The 16,527-nt window shown below is 41.1% G+C and overlaps 2 protein-coding genes across 5 annotated transcripts in view; one reads left to right on the top strand and one right to left on the bottom strand.

Annotated features, from left to right (window-relative positions):
* Window positions 1–1,134, top strand: part of pipox (pipecolic acid oxidase) — a 31,294-nt gene extending 30,160 nt beyond the window's left edge. The window contains exon 8 of the mRNA XM_075474509.1: window positions 643–1,134. Within this exon, the coding sequence (XP_075330624.1) occupies window positions 643–773 (131 nt within the window). The 3' untranslated portion in view covers window positions 774–1,134. The remainder of the gene's footprint in view (window positions 1–642) is intronic.
* Window positions 1,135–8,414: 7,280 nt separating this feature from the next.
* LOC142388657 (unconventional myosin-XVIIIa-like) overlaps window positions 8,415–16,527 on the bottom strand; it is a 152,536-nt gene continuing 144,423 nt past the window's right edge. For 2 of the 4 annotated variants that reach the window (XM_075474174.1, XM_075474175.1), the window contains 3 exons: window positions 15,409–15,453; window positions 12,432–12,548; window positions 8,415–9,157 (listed from right to left, as the gene is read on the bottom strand). In XM_075474174.1, coding sequence (XP_075330289.1) covers window positions 9,049–9,157; window positions 12,432–12,548; window positions 15,409–15,453 — 271 coding nt within the window. In that variant the 3' untranslated portion in view covers window positions 8,415–9,048. Of the gene's footprint in view, window positions 9,158–12,184; window positions 12,271–12,431; window positions 12,549–15,408; window positions 15,454–16,527 lie in introns of all 4 variants that reach the window. The other 2 variants (XM_075474176.1, XM_075474177.1) reach the window with 2 other exon arrangements.

Below are 16,527 nucleotides of genomic sequence, written 5' to 3'. Positions count from 1 at the left end.
TGCTCTGCATGTACATCTGGGAATAAAAAGCAAATGGTTTCTTTGTTTTTTGTCTTCCATCTTGAGCATGTAAGCTGTATGACCCTGTGCACAGTATTAAAGAATACTCCTCACTAAAGATGATTATCTCCACCGTCACTGCTTCTAAACTTTGTTACTCTTGCCTCGTGACACCGAAGACATCAGATCATCTGCCCTAAAAAATCCCCCTGACCACTGTCTTAAATACTTTTTTTGTTTGTAGTAGTTGATTTTAGAATGAAATCACCACAGCAAAAATAGTGTGTCTGACACTATTTCCATCAGATGTGTTGACAGCATAAAACAACAGCCAAATAAATCCGTATCCCTTGTACCTTTTTGTATCAAAGAAAAAGAACACAGAGCTCAGTGTAAGTGCTGCCAAGAAATAACCAACCCCACAGTTACATGTCTAATGCTGAAAATTAGAGTTACAAGATCATAACCTATGGAGGATTTACTGTCCAACAGAAGGTAGAAAAAAAATAGGTCTAGAGCAACTTTTCTTAATCTTTATGACCCCCGCTGAGACAACACACACGCATGATTTACTCTTGTCTCTTTGTGACATAATTTGATGTGTACACTCTTTTTTTTTAAATGATGACTTCTTTTCTCTAGGTCATGGTTTCAAGTTTGGACCACTCATTGGCAAGCTTCTTTGTGAACTCATCCTGGGAGAGGTGCCCTCTCATGACCTTTCACCTTTCCAAATCAGACGTTTCCAGGCAAACACCAAATCATCTTTATAGGGCTGCATCTGAATGCTCATGGAGTCTTATTCTAACGATTAGAGATAATCCTGTTGGAGATATTCCTCATGATTTGCACCAGAAACAATCAAACTATATGTACGTTTTGGCTGCTGCTTGTTTCTGTTGCCAATTCCTCATGTTAAGAAAATGAAGCTCTCGAGCATTTAAATTATAGAGCATATTAATATCCATTCATATAACAGCTGTTGTTGAGTACAAATCTATTTCTTTTAAAGAAATAGTTCAACAGAACAGATTGTCTAGCTAGAAGCTTAAAAGATTGCACCACTAATGTCGGTTTGGTAAATATGCCTGAGTACAGTTAGCTTATAATACTGCATGATAAACACCTTTGTTAACTCAGTCGCTGTATAATTCTTTGTAAAGCACAAGACAAACAGCTGAGACTAATCTTGCATGGAGCACAATGATAACCGCTGCACCTCCAGTAGCCTGCATATGGATAGGACTGACTCCATATGTGGACTGAACAACATACTCACCTTTGAGTGAACCCTAAGAGGCTTTTTGTTTAATCTTCCTTTCCTGTTGATTAAGTAACATTCAGAATGTTGATGGGTATACAGCTCCAGCTGCAGTAGTGCCCTGCTCTGAGCAGTGTTCTGGTCACATGTCGAGTGTGTGCGGTTTGGTAAATGACATACCTGAGACCTCCTTTCTCTCCTCTCAAACTGCCTGAACTGATGTGACTTGGGATCACAGTGGCTTGGGGGAGCCTCTCATAGGGCCTCATTGCTGCTATGACTGGTGACACTGCGATGCACATAATCTCCTGTCACATCATGGGGCACTGTGTGCAGTGCCTGTTTTGCATTTAGGAAGAGATGGTACATAATAATTTAAAAAGGTAGTTTTTTCTTTATCACATGACATTAGTTAAGATTTCCATGTGTTTTCTACAGAAAGACTTCTGACAAAGAAATGATAGATGGGATTTCAGAATGCCTACCATAATCAGTTAAAGTTAAAGGCAGTCCAACAAAATATTAGTGCATGGAAAAGAAAGCAAAAGTAAAAATGGGTTGTTGCAAATATGTTCTGATTGAAATAAACCTATGAAAACTGTCACCAACAATGCAGTTCACCTTAACCTAACTAAATATTTTAAAATTTCAGCTGTGCTTGTGCTTTTTATATTTCTGCCTATGGATCAATAAAGAGCTCACTGAAATGAAAATGCTCCTGTGAGAATTTTATTCATTACTGTTTTGCACATAAGAGAAACATTTATTTTTACCTGTTCTTAAATACCACAAGAGTCATAATTAATCAAATGCATGTAAAAAGAAAAAAATACAAAAACAAAACTCAGTAAATTACTAAATAATCCATCCATCCATTTTCTATACCCGCTGATTCCGTCGGTCGGGTCGCGGGGGGGCTGGAGCCTATCCCAGCAGTCATCGGGCGAGAGGCGGGGTACACAAATCTCACAGCAGAATAGAGTATTTCTTGATTGAAATGTATACTAATTTCGGATCACATTCCCCTGTCGATGTCCTGAAACCTTTCTCTTCCTAAACAAAACTACTCCTGGCGCTTTAACCCTCTGACGGTAACTTTGTGGAAACTATTACTACCAATATAATATATATAAAACCTTTATAGAAATTAAAGACAACGGTGAAGTGTCGGATTCTACTCTTTGGGAAACTCTAAAGGTCGTTATTCAGGGAGACATAATTTTCTCTGAATCTGCCATTAAAAAAGAGAGAGAGAAGCATTTGTTAGAAATCAGGAATACTCTCCCCACCTATGAAGCGGCATACCGAACCTCAATGTCTTCTGAAGACTACAATAAGATAGTTAAGCTCAAATATGAGTATAACTGCATTTTAAGAAGCCAGACAAACAGCCTCCTCCTGAAACTGAGGCCATTTTGAACCGAGGGGAAAAACCCGTGGGGCCCGGCTCCTGTCGCGGCAGCTCAGGGGCATGCAGGCTTCCAGGACGATTCACAATATTAACTCTGAGGCAGGCGACCTGTTGACCGACCCTATAGAGATAAATGATCGTTTCAAAGATTTTTACAGTGAGCTGTACTCTTCTAAATGTGAGGCCACCCACTCTGACCTGGCCAACTTTTTTGACTCTCTTGAAACACCTAAACTTAGTGATGCGGCCAGGGAAGATCTAGACTCCGATTTTACACTGGAAGAAATAATCTCTGCTGTTAAGTCCTTCCCATCAGGCAAAGTGTCCGGACCTGATGGCTTCGGCTGCAAATTCTATAAGAAGTTCGGTGGCATCCTTTTGCTCAGGATGATGGTTAGTTCTAAGAGGGACAAAATGTTACCAAAAACACTTTGAGGCCAATATCTCCCTCATTCTGAAGAAGGACAGGGAGGAAACAGACCCGGGCAGCTACAGACCTATTGCACTTCAGAATTCAGACAGGAAAATAATAACCAAAATATTAGCTGGTCGGTTAAACAAGTATTTGTAGTCTATAATTCATCCTGACCAGATTTTTTCTCTCCAATGTCAGACGCCTTCTTAATGTTATGTATGCCGATCGCGTGGGGCAGCCATTTTGTTTCTGGACGCACACGAGGCTTCGGTGACTCTTTTGTATCTTGGGTGAGACTGATATATGCTAACCCGATGTGCTCCATTTTAACTAATGGTGATAGATCGTCACCATTCCCTTTGCGTCGCTCGGTACAGCAGGGCTGCCCTCTTTGCTGTCGTGCTGGAGCCCCTCGCCTTAATGATAAGAGCCCATCCGGAAATTGTGGGCTTGGAAGTGGGGGGTACTGAAATGATCATTAGCCTGTACGCAGACGATTTCATATTAGGCCTAAAAAAGCCAGAAAAATCTGTTCCCCTTCTGCTAGAACTGATCACCTCTTTCAGAAAGCTGTCTGGGTTTACAGACAAACCAGGGTTTACTGGTTTTAACCGGGCAAAGAGTGAAATTATGCCCCTCTCCAACACCTACACGCCCGGTTTCCTAGAAAACATCCCTTTTAGTTTGGTTAAAGATCACTTTACATATCTTGGCCTGACAATACCCAAGGAGCCCAGACTCCTACTGGCTGCATTTGGAGGCCAACTCGGTAGTCGGATCATCTTTATCTGCCTTGCTGTTCTGCAAAACAGAGAAGCCAGCCATTTTGAGGAGTCAAAGTTTTGTCGTTAAAAACGCTGTTAGAATTTTAAACCAGGTGAGAAAGGCCTTGGGTCTGCCAACGACATCCGTACATACACACCTATCTGCTTCAACCACTCCTTTATGCCCTCAACATCAGACAGAGGTTTCCATGCCTGGAGGGAGAGGGGTCTTACTTCAACAAAGCATTTGTACGTGGGGGGGGCATTTTGCTTCTTTTGATGAACTGCGGGGAAAATTTGAGTTACCACACTCACCAAAACACCATTTTCGCTACCTACAAATCAGAGTACGTTCGATCCAAAATCCCTGATTTCAAAACTCTCCCTAAGGAGTATGTGTTTTTCGATGTCTTAAAGAGCCCCCCTGATTCCAGGCATCTCATTACCAGATCTGTGCGTTTGTTTGATGATTGTAACGGGGCTGCCACAGACAGGATGAGGGGGGCTTAGGAGGGAGATTGAGCTGTCTGCAGAAACATGGCAGAAGTGTTTGGCTATGATACAATCCTGCTCGGTTAACAGCAGACATCAGCTGATTCAATTCAAAGTTGTTCACCGTCTTCATTACTGCAAACTGAAACTGCGCAGGATTGCCCCCTCTGTGCGACAGGTGCACACTGTCTCACACCTTCTGGTTCTGTCCCTTGCTGACTGGACTCTGGGACAAAATATTTGACTGGTTCCCCAAGGCCTATAAGAGACCCTTCCAACTGGAGGCTGGAAGCCATCTTTGGCTGCTCACAGACTACAGCAGTCTCTGATGCTGGGGATGACTGTTGCAAAAAGGCTAATCCTACTGGAGTGGAAGCCCACGTCTCCCCCTTGCTTTCAGAGGTAGTTGGCTGATATGGCTTCAGTCATACAGATGGAAAGACTCAGGTTCACAAGGACTAATTCAATGGAAAAGTTTCTGGCTATTTGGGGCCCCTTCCTTGCCTCCCTGGATGAGACCAGGGCAGATGACAAATAACTGGTAGCTTTACTGCATATTTGTTAATGCACTCATTTATGTGTATGTGTGCTTACTAATGTCACAGTTTTTTCTAATTTCATTGTGCGTGTCTGAGCCGGGGTGTTGTTACTGTTGTTGTTATTGTTATGTCTGTTCTCCTTTTTAAATGAAAACAAAAGAAAAAGAAATGAATTAATTTAAAAAAAGAAATGACCACATTTCATCCTTTAAAATACGACTATGATATTCAAAAGAAGGGAAATCGCCAAATGAGATCTCTTTACACTGGAATGTATCTTTAAATAATAAAACTCACCCTTTAAAGTTGTGGTGCACACGCTAAACTCAAGGTGAAACTACTCAGTTGACTAAACTCACTCAAATCAGCGTTTCTGGAAAACTCAGAGTTTTCTATCTCAGAGTAGATCAACTCAGAGTTGAGGATTAGACTCAGAGTTCGGGATTAGACTCAGAGTTCAGGATTAGACTCAGAGTTCGGGATTAGACTCAGAGTTCGGGATTAGACTCAGAGTTCGGGATTAGACTCAGAGTTCGGGATTAGACTCAGAGTTCAGGATTAGACTCAGAGTTCAGGATTAGACTCAGTTCAGGATTAGACTCAGAGTTCAGGATTAGACTCAGAGTTCAGGATTAGACTCAGAGTTCGGGATTAGACTCAGAGTTCAGGATTAGACTCCGAGTTCAGGATTAGACTCAGAGTTCAGGATTAGACTCAGTTCAGGATTAGACTCAGAGTTCAGGATTAGACTCAGAGTTCGGGATTAGACTCAGAGTTCAGGATTAGACTCAGAGTTCAGGATTAGACTCAGAGTTCAGGATTAGACTCAGAGTTCAGGATTAGACTCACAGTTCAGGATTAGACTCAGATTTCAGGATTAGACTCAGATTTCAGGATTAGACTCAGAGTTCGGGATTAGACTCACAGTTCAGGATTAGACTCACAGTTCAGGATTAGACTCAGTGTTCGGGATTAGACTCAGAGTTCGGGATTAGACTCAGAGTTCAGGATTAGACTCAGAGTTCAGGATTAGACTCAGAGTTCAGGATTAGACTCAGAGTTCAGGATTAGACTCAGATTTCAGGATTAGACTCAGATTTCGGGATTAGACTCAGAGTTCAGGATTAGACTCACAGTTCAGGATTAGACTCAGTGTTCGGGATTAGACTCAGAGTTCGGGATTAGACTCAGAGTTCGGGATTAGACTCAGAGTTCAGGATTAGACTCAGAGTTCAGGATTAGACTCAGAGTTCGGGATTAGACTCAGAGTTCGGGATTAGACTCAGAGTTCAGGATTAGACTCAGTTCAGGATTAGACTCAGAGTTCGGGATTAGACTCAGAGTTCAGGATTAGACTCAGAGTTCAGGATTAGACTCAGTTCAGGATTAGACTCAGAGTTCAGGATTAGACTCAGAGTTCGGGATTAGACTCAGAGTTCAGGATTAGACTCAGAGTTCAGGATTAGACTCAGAGTTTGTTGAACCTGCTTTGTGAAACGGACCCCTGATCTACTCAGACTCCATAGAAAGATGAACAATACAGAACTTCCTCCCACTGGACAAAACTGATTGAAACTGATTTTAACAAAGACATTATTACATTTATAAGTGGACATCTGCATTGATTTATATTATATTTTATTTTTTAAATTTAAACAAAAGAAAAATAAATGAATTAATTTAAAAAAAGAAATGACCACATTTCATCCTTTAAAATACGACTAAGATATTCAAAAGAAGGGAAATCGCCAAATGAGATCTCTTTACACTGGAATGTATCTTTAAATAATAAAACTCACCCTTTAAAGTTGTGGTGCACACGCTAAACTCAAGGTGAAACTACTCAGTTGACTAAACTCACTCAAATCAGCGTTTCTGGAAAACTCAGAGTTTTCTATCTCAGAGTAGATCAACTCAGAGTTCAGGATTAGACTCAGAGTTCGGGATTAGACTCAGAGTTCGGGATTAGACTCAGAGTTCGGGATTAGACTCAGAGTTCGGGATTAGACTCAGAGTTCAGGATTAGACTCAGAGTTCAGGATTAGACTCAGTTCAGGATTAGACTCAGTTCAGGATTAGACTCAGTTCAGGATTAGACTCAGAGTTCAGGATTAGACTCAGAGTTCGGGATTAGACTCAGAGTTCAGGATTAGACTCAGAGTTCGGGATTAGACTCAGAGTTCGGGATTAGACTCAGTTCGGGATTAGACTCAGAGTTCAGGGTTAGACTCAGAGTTCGGGATTAGACTCAGAGTTCGGGATTAGACTCAGTTCGGGATTAGACTCAGAGTTCAGGATTAGACTCACAGTTCAGGATTAGACTCAGTTTAGGATTAGACTCAGAGTTCGGGATTAGACTCAGAGTTCGGGATTAGACTCAGAGTTCGGGATTAGACTCAGAGTTCGGGATTAGACTCAGTTCAGGATTAGACTCAGAGTTCGGGATTAGACTCAGAGTTCGGGATTATACTCAGAGTTCGGGATTAGACTCAGTTCAGGATTAGACTCAGAGTTTGTTGAACCTGCTTTGTGAAACGGACCCCTGATCTACTCAGACTCCATAGAAAGATGAACAATACAGAACTTCCTCCCACTGGACAAAACTGATTGAAACTGATTTTAACAAAGACATTATTACATTTATAAGTGGACATCTGCATTGATTTATATTATATTTTATTTTTTAAATTTAAACAGTGTCTACAAAGTGTTGTTTTTGAGCGCCACCATCTTTTTCTCCCCGAGTTGTTCTCAGTGAGAGGAGAGCATATACAGCCACATGTAACTAACTACAGAAAGCATCTTTTTTCACTCTTTTTGGTTGAAAAACTGAACTTTTCAGAAGGGTGGCAATGCTGTCTCTCATACCACTTTTCAGACAACTAACCAGATGGTCAGAAGTCCCCCACCTTGACAACCACGGAATTGAGGGAAAGTGGTTCTCTGTGTTTGCTTATCCAGACTGGAATTCATAAACGTCAGAAATTATAAGAACAAACACAGAAAAGCCCGTTTGGGAGCAAATTGACCAGATAGCGCATGCAGTTGCTGAATGTCGCACTTTCACCAGCTGCAACCTTAATGTTAGCTATGTAGTCAATACTAATGTGCGTGAGAGTCCTTTTCTTTTTATAAGCGTTGATATGAAGCATTCCTGCAGATGCTACATTGATACACAGCTAAAGGTTTTGCAGTGGATCCTGCACAGAATATTGTAGCCTGTTAGGTAAGAAAAACACTTTAAGTTTTAATACAGTCGTAGCTTTTTCTTTAGCAAGCTTTTCATGGCACATATTTCCAGTGTGCTTGTAATGAATAAAAAAAAAACAAAAAAAAATTAAAGCACACAAATCTTAAAACCGCAGTGTATGAATGACACTCACATTTCCAAATAAAGCTGGTAAGTACTTAGTCAAATAAAATAAAAACAGAAGGCATTCCACAAAGGTATGCTTAAACCTCATAAAGTCAGCAAAAAGTGTGTCAGTTGTGGTAGTTTAGGCAACCTGCAACAAAACAAACAAGCCCGTGATTTTGAGAACACATTTTAATTTACAGTGCAGTGACTCAGAGGAGTCCATGTGCATGTGCATAAAATGGCACTTGTCCCAAAAAATGAAAAAAAAGGATGAAAGAGCTGGTTCTTTGTTAGGATTTAGTATTAAGTGGCAACAAGGACAATTATGTGAACACGTAGTTATTACAAAAGCTTTTTGGCAATACATTGTAGTATGGCAAATTGTATTATTTAGTGTTCTATGTGTAAATAAGGGACCGATACAGTCAAAGAGTGAAAGACAAAATCCATTATCTTCAAGTTCTTTGGTTTAGTTACAATTACTTATGGAAGTTAAATCAGATGGCTGCTCAAACTGCCGCTTGGATGCAAATAAGAGTGAGAAGTGCCGGACCAAAAACACCTTGTTTTTCATGGAACTGTCCTGTGAGGGCCTGTGGCACCAGGTGCACCGACTTTAAAAGTCTGCGCTGTAATGCAGACTTCTGAGCATTTCTATGTGTGATTGTGTCCAACTGACAACAATCGTGGTTAGCTTAGCATGCAAGGGAAACTGTCACAGTTGACTGTGGGTGCATTTCAAAGGGGGGACGTAGACACTGAGGACGGTGTCCTTATCATCGCCTTATCATACAGCATGACCACTGTATCAATATTTAGAGTGGTAAGAGGCTAGAGTCGCCATGTCTTCCTCTATTGCTTCTTCCTTCCCTTCTTCATCAGATCTGTCACAGAAGTAGAGCCTTTGGCCAGGGGGGCTGGAGTGGGGAAGAATGAGCAGAGACCAATGTTATTATAAAGTAAGTGAATGGTGAATGAGAGAGCTAGAGCAATGCACATTTGTAAAACGCATACATTAGCAGAATGCTTTATTTTCACAAGACATTTGATCAAAATCAAAGTGCAGCAATTGGTGAAATAGGAAGAATTCTTTATTTCAGTGCTAAGCTCACTGGAAGACACATTTTTCTGTCAGAATAAATCAAATTTGCTCACCAGAGTGAGTGCTTGTAGATACAAAAACTTTGTGTAACAGTTACTCTGAGCTCTCATCAAAGTTTCTGTTGTAAGATTAGCAGCTCAAAATGGTGCACACTCATGCAACGTAGTACCATGCAAAATGTTTCATATAAAAATGATCACTGAGGGACTTCAGAAGATAAATGGTCCATTCCTAAATTGTACAAAAAAAGAAAAAAATGGCAGTGAATGAAATTGGTGACAATGTTATATAGTTCTATATTACTAATAATGAGCTAAATTCCCTTCCATTACCTGATTACATACAATTTAGCTAAGCATTTTAAGATGATTTCATATTAAAACTGCTTCAAAATAGCAAATTAGGGGTTAATTACCATCAATCAGGTATAATAAATGGATTTTATTCATTTTCTACGCAAGTTTATGACAGTCAATAGTCAGAGTATGATGATGTCAGAAAACAAATGGTTACTTCTGTTAATATACTCATGTTATTTCTACCTTTCAGGGTCTATAAAATCTTAAAGGCTGATTTAACATGAATATTCAGGAGTTCCTTTTAGTGAAGTTTCCAAATGTAAAACTTTTTTGTTCCAAACCAAATCCATATGAAAGACTTGCAGTGACAAGAGAAACAAATTGGGGATTTATTGTCATGTACACGGAATTTCTCCTCCGCATGGAACCCATCCAGGCTGGCACCTGTTGAACACACACGTGCACGTGCACAGGGTCACACACTCATGGAGACAGATGCCACACACAGATGATAGCAGACTGTGTAGTACTACAACACTACCACAGCTTTGGTCTGTATTACCTTCATCAGCACAGACTGAAACATGAACACGTGTGGCAGTCCTTAGTACAGAATGTGGAGTAGTAACAGCAAAACTGGTTAGCATTGTTAACACGACAGATGTTCAGAAATTAAACCTACCATTCAAAGTCGAAGTGAACACCGACTCAAAATGAAATAGTAAATACTGACTGATAAAAGTAAAAGAAAATTACAAACCCCCTTAACTTCAACAGGCCAAATTTCTAAAATATACAATCTAATCATGTCATTCAAAACTGTATCCATTGATCAGATAAAAACACAATGGGCTCTCAGTTATCAGATGCTGATTGGTAAATGGAACCTCCTCCTGTGTACGACTGAATCTGAGTCCAAGTCTGAGTTTAAAGTTCTATACCGCAGGCTCTACAGTAAGGCCAACTGCCCAAAATATACTCGAACACAGATGATTTATGTGACTGCTGCAGACAAGCACAGCCAACCTTCTCTCACATGTGTTCTATGTTGAGAGAGTTCTGGACATCAGTACTTTGGACCACCAGCCCACCCCTATAACAGTCCTATCAGAGGGTGTATTCTTAATATTTAGGAGCAAAGAAAATCTTATCGCTTTTGTCACCTTGATAGAATGGCGAAGAATAGAATTGGAATGGAAGAAAAGATCGCCACCAAAGCCCTCGATATGGCTCCAGGATATGTTGATGTTTTTAAAAATAGAAAAAATGAAATCTTTCCTTCGAGGGTCAAAAACCTGGGACCCTTTGCTGACCCACTTTGAGAAGGTCACCACTGTTCCCTCACCATAAGAACGACTGCTGCACTATTAATCATCATGAGATCATGAGAACTCACCCCGTCTGTGTTTTGATCAAAGTTTTGTATTTAATTCTTTGTTTACTCATTTGTTTGTTCGCTTGATGTCTGTTTGTTTGTTTGTTTCTTCTGCCTCCCTTCCCTTGACGGGGCAGTTGCTTGTGGGTGGGATGGGGCGACAGTGTGTTGACAAGACAATGTAAAACTGCACTGTTTGTATTGTGGATACTTATTATTATTATTTCAAATATATAAAAATAGCTGTGATGACGGACAGATCTGATATTCCAGTCATCAACGAGGTAACTGCCATACCTTTCCTCACTCTGATGTTGGCCTCTGAATAAGTTTGGAAATATACTGATTCTCTATCATACATGTAATCCACTGCCTGGGAATTTGTGCCAGTGTTGATTGAGTATGTGTCATCATTAAAGAATCTGCAGCCTTCAGGAGGGGAAGACCACCCTCTGACTCTGCATCCCCCTTGTGGGCGTTGAACGGGGGGAGATCTCCTCCTCCAACAAAGTCGAGGTTGGATCTTTCCTTTTTTTTCTGTAATTTAATGAGCCCATCACTGCCACTGGCCTGTTTGTCATTTTTAAACACTTCCTTATCCTCTTTCCACCCTTACTTGCTCAGCAGATTTGCCACTGGGTTTAAAGGATCAGTGACCCGTTCCTGCCGATTCCTCCTCTACAACATCCGGAGGATTCGCCCCTTCCTCACCGACAAGGCAGCACAGGTGCTCATCCAGGCTCTTGTCACTTTTTCTGGATGAACGATTTTGTGATGCAAATGTATTACTCTTTTGAACGCATATTGTTTTGAGAAGCAAAACGCTTTATTTTTGTGGCCCCAGCCAACTAGCCGGACTACCTTCATCAACGCCAAAATGAGACTGGAACTCTGCTCACAGGACGCAGCAGGGGGTAAGTTAAATTTAATAAATGATATTGCTAGTATGGGATGTCATACAGCTTCATGTCAAAAGAGGCGAACTATCCCTTTAAATGAAAATAACTGTCCAGTTCGTCCCTTTAACTTGAAACTGCAATAACAAGTTACATTGTCAGCTAACTCAATGAGCCAGTAACTTCCAAGTCTATAGTGATATTCACTCATATAGAGATTTAAAAAAACCTTTTTTTATTAAAAGTTGGGTGTAACTCATTTGAGCAGATACCTTCATTATCCTCTCGGGGTCACTCTGGGGGGCTGCGATCCCTCAAGAAGGGAGGCACAATCATTTGTGGAGGATGAAGAATGGGTCTTTTTAAAAAAATGTTTTTAAATTATTACAATTTAGCAATATCACTAAGTAAATGCAGTGCCCTCATTGAAGCCAAGTAACCCACTAACATGGCTTAACATGGCTTCTCTGCCCTTAGTAATAGCTACAGTATAGTAATAGCTACAGTATCTGTACTGACCTGGAGCCTTTGAGACTGCCGTCATCTGAGAGGATCTTGGAGAAGCTTTTGGACATCCAGGACTTCCCCGGGTCTGTGCAATCCTCACCTTCAGAGTCTGTGTCTGAAAGCCCCTGACTGGAGTCAGAGAAATGAAAATCAGTGGGGAAACAAAGAAGAGATGAGATGGCAAAGAGGGTAACTAACTGAGCCAAAACAGCATTCATATACAGCCATTTGGAGAGGAAAGGAAAAGGGTAAAGGAATCAGGGTCTGCGCATCGAGAACTATACCTGTAGTTCTCACTGGCTTTGGAACCGGAGACAGAAGAATAGGTGTGTTAGTGTAAAAGCAAAGGGTGACTGTAGGATTTATTCTGGATGAAATGACAGTCCATCCCAGCTCCACCAGCCCGTCAACAAACATGCTCAAAAAAGCTTGTGTCCATGTAAACCAGACAGCAACTTTTAACTCTTAGATGTACGGTCCTGCAGTTAGCTGGTTGTGCAAGATCAAATAAACCTCGACTCCCTCAAACACACTCAGAGGAGATGTAGTAGCAACACATCTGGAGCTAAATCGAGCAAAATTTGGAAATGAAGAAAGAACTGAAACAATGTCAACTTAGTATTTCGCCTGACTAAATTTGGGCAATGCAAATTTAAAAAAAGGAATGTTCTGAGTAAGACGCATATCCTCTGCCGATGCATCTCTCAGAGCATGAAGCTTCCCTAATATCTCGACCTGTAGAGATCAACACTACGCAGGAGAATGATTGTTTTATTTTTTTTAGGAACATGAAAAAGTCATTCTATAAACACTTTTTAGATTTTTTTTCATAACGCAAAACAATTTCCTGTTTTGGGATCAAGAAAGAAATTATTTAATTCCATTAAATTCGATTCCAAAAATAGAGCTTCAGCCAATCACATCCAACTGAATAATAGCTCTATATCAAGGTGCAATTACTGCTGATTGTGCAATAACAGCCAGTTTCTTTATCCAGTGAGCAATGCTGTGGTTTTGTAGCTCTTAGCTCATATTTGTTTGTAGTTTAAAATCAGTATATGTTTTTATGTCTTAAGGTAATATGTGAAGACAAAAATGTTTATTCATAGTGACTTTCAATTATAAATAATAACACTGAATTATTCTTTAGGTAGGTTGCTTTAAACACCAGGTGGTGCTTGGACACATCATCAGTGATGGAGCCAGGGGGTTTCGGGTCTCAGATCATCACACACCCTCCCTTAGGTGACTCAGCTGGGAGGGATCAGTCCCCAGCTGGTGTCCAATTTGCACAGTATACCATGGATCATCCCTCTAGATCCACAGCCACCTGAAGCTTTTTCTTCTGCCTCTGTTATGTTTTTTGTGGCTTTCCTTTCATGCACCCCTCCAATGCCAAGGAGATTAAGTGTGCAGTGTAAGGACTGCCCCCGCATGCCACCTCCACAGGCTCACAGCAGGCCTTTCACCCATATCTCCTGCAGTCCTCTACTAACTCCAAATATTTAGCCTTCTTAGCACTATACAATATTTAGCACATATTGGCCTCTTCTATCTGGATTTCCCAGGGGACGCTGAGCTCCAGGAGGACTGCTTGATTGGGGCAATCAGATGATAATACCAGATCTGAGCTGAGTATAGTCCTTGCGATGTGATCTGGAAACTTCAGCTGTATTCCCAGGTAGACCTTCAACTGCCAGTCAGGAGCTGAAGCTAGACTCAGCTCGCTACTGCCTTGCCCTAAGAAAGGCGCTTTGTTGGGAGTTGATGTTTGTTCTGTTGGATCACAGGGCAAACGGTGTCAGATACCGCCTTCAGCAGCTGGTCATGCCACCATCAGTACCTCCCCTCTCCCAATACCTCATGGCAGCAGCTCAAGATGAGCTCCAAGGCACAGTGGGCATGCTGGGGAGTGACTGGACCCCAACAACGCAGGTTTGCCGGACTTGGCAGGACATCATACACAGAGCTTTGGGTCAGAAACTCGACTCTTTGTCCAAATTTGTCCAGGCACCCTGCTTGCGCATGGCCACTGTCCTTCTTAGACCTTCTTAGGCCTTCTTAGGTATCTTAGAGCCTTCCTGAATCAGTCGGCTTCTCTCACTCCCCTGAGCCTTGTTGGAGCGGGACCTTGTATAGCCAGCGAGCCCAGTTCCAACCGCTGACCTCAAATGTGGCCCAAATTCCGTTTCTTTGCTCGTATATGATCGGATTTTTTCATGACAGTATGAACAGCAGCAGACACACGGAATCTGATTTTTTTTATTCTGATTTGGGCCACTTCAGTATGTGGTCCTAAATCGTACACATATGTGATGTTTTTCAAAGCAACCTTAGTCTGAATGGTCGTGTTTCATTTCATCCGACTTTCCTTTTTAAATGTTTTATCATCTTAATGATAAAGTCAGTCAGGTACAACATGCACTGCTTAGATAGAAAACTCGAGTTGTTTGAACCACTATTTAAGATTTGAATAGTAGAGCTATTTCCTGATGGCAAAACGTATCAAAACAGCTGATTTTAAACATGTACAAATACAGGCAGAAAAGAGCTGACTTTATATTTTAGTATTAAGCAGGAGGGTTGCTTTATAATGGAGTTTCAGTTTCATATTGCACATCAAAGTGTCACGGCATGCAACCAAGAGGGGTGTGAAAGAAGGTTATGTGGGATTCTTTCAGCACTGTTGATGATGCACTATCACTCAGCCAGCACACAAAAAGGAAGCCTTGCCACTCCCAGTGATTTCTTGTATCACTGCTTCATGACCAAATACAACAGTCAGAAGGGTTCCTGTAAATAGGAACTCTTTTTTAAGGCACAACAGCCAGAAGGGATGGGCCAAAATGAAATCTCCATTCACTTCTTTTGTAAATGTTGATGACTGTAGAATGCTGCATCATTTCCAGTGAAGAAAAAGAAACAAACAGACAAAAACAAATGAATAAAATAAAATAATAAACAAAAAACAAGAGACAAAGTTCCTCACGTTTCGGTCTTTCTTTTCTGATACTTTGTCACCATGTCTTGCAAACTGGCAGTGGTGGTGATCAAACGAAGAACATACAAGAAAACAGAAAAAAAGGAACACCAGATAAAACATTAAACAATAATCATGTCAAAAACAATACATGAAACATAAATAAGGTTTAAAAGAGGCTTATGTTTCAGTTATTGTGGAGGTTGCAGCAGATGCTGCAGCAACCCAGTTTTCTTCTTCCCTTTGGCAAACTGGCTGTACTACTTCTACCTTTGTCACGAACATGTTTTTAGTTCTTAGTTTTTATCATGTTTTAGTTTCTCATGCCTTGGTGTTTAGTCTTTAGTTTTCTAGCTCATGTTTAGTTTTAGTTTTGCCATTGTTTTTCCCTCACTCCCCATGTTCAGGTCATTAGGTTCACTCACATCACCTGCACTCGTTCTCATCAGCTGCCCTCATTCACTCATCAGTCCCCACAGTACTTAGGTTCCCTGTTTTCTCACAGTCAGGGTGAGATCCTTGCACATTCACACGCCACGGCACGGCACAGCAAAACGAGGTTTTTCGAACCATTGTGTTATAAAGTGGTTAACTACCTGAAGCTTCATTCAATTCCCTTGGGTGACATCTACTGGCAGTAGCGATTGTTACACCATATGAAGCCCTGCGAATGTGATGCATATAATAACACTTATGTATGTATGTGTGTTGTACATATGGGTTTGTAGTACCTCATTGAAGATTGAGTAATTTACCCATGAAATGTTAAAGCTGCAGTCGGCAGGTTTTCAAAATTACGAGTCTAAAGTTGGAAAATTCAACTAATACAACTTTCAGGTCCCTCCCCCAACCTCTAACAAGCTCCGAATCGCCCCCCAAACCCCTCCCCCTCTGTGGACGAGGTTGTGCACGTGAGTTCACACCAGTGTGAGCGCACACAAGCTGGGGCAGACTCACGCTCAGCAGCGTGTGCACAAGCTGTGATTGACAGGTAGGATTCCTCCACCCTAACTTGATTGGTTAAAAACAGTCGGGAGCGCTCGGTTTTTGCAAGCATGATTACAGGCTTCAGAGGGAGCTACAGATTTCGTTATTTTTCCTAAACAGCCTATTTAATATTCTACTTCC

Source organism: Odontesthes bonariensis, chromosome 9, assembly GCF_027942865.1.
Source record: "Odontesthes bonariensis isolate fOdoBon6 chromosome 9, fOdoBon6.hap1, whole genome shotgun sequence".
Taxonomy (NCBI): Eukaryota; Metazoa; Chordata; class Actinopteri; order Atheriniformes; family Atherinopsidae; genus Odontesthes; species Odontesthes bonariensis.
Note: the sequence above shows the minus strand (reverse complement) of the source record. Positions and strands in the feature narration are given on the sequence as shown.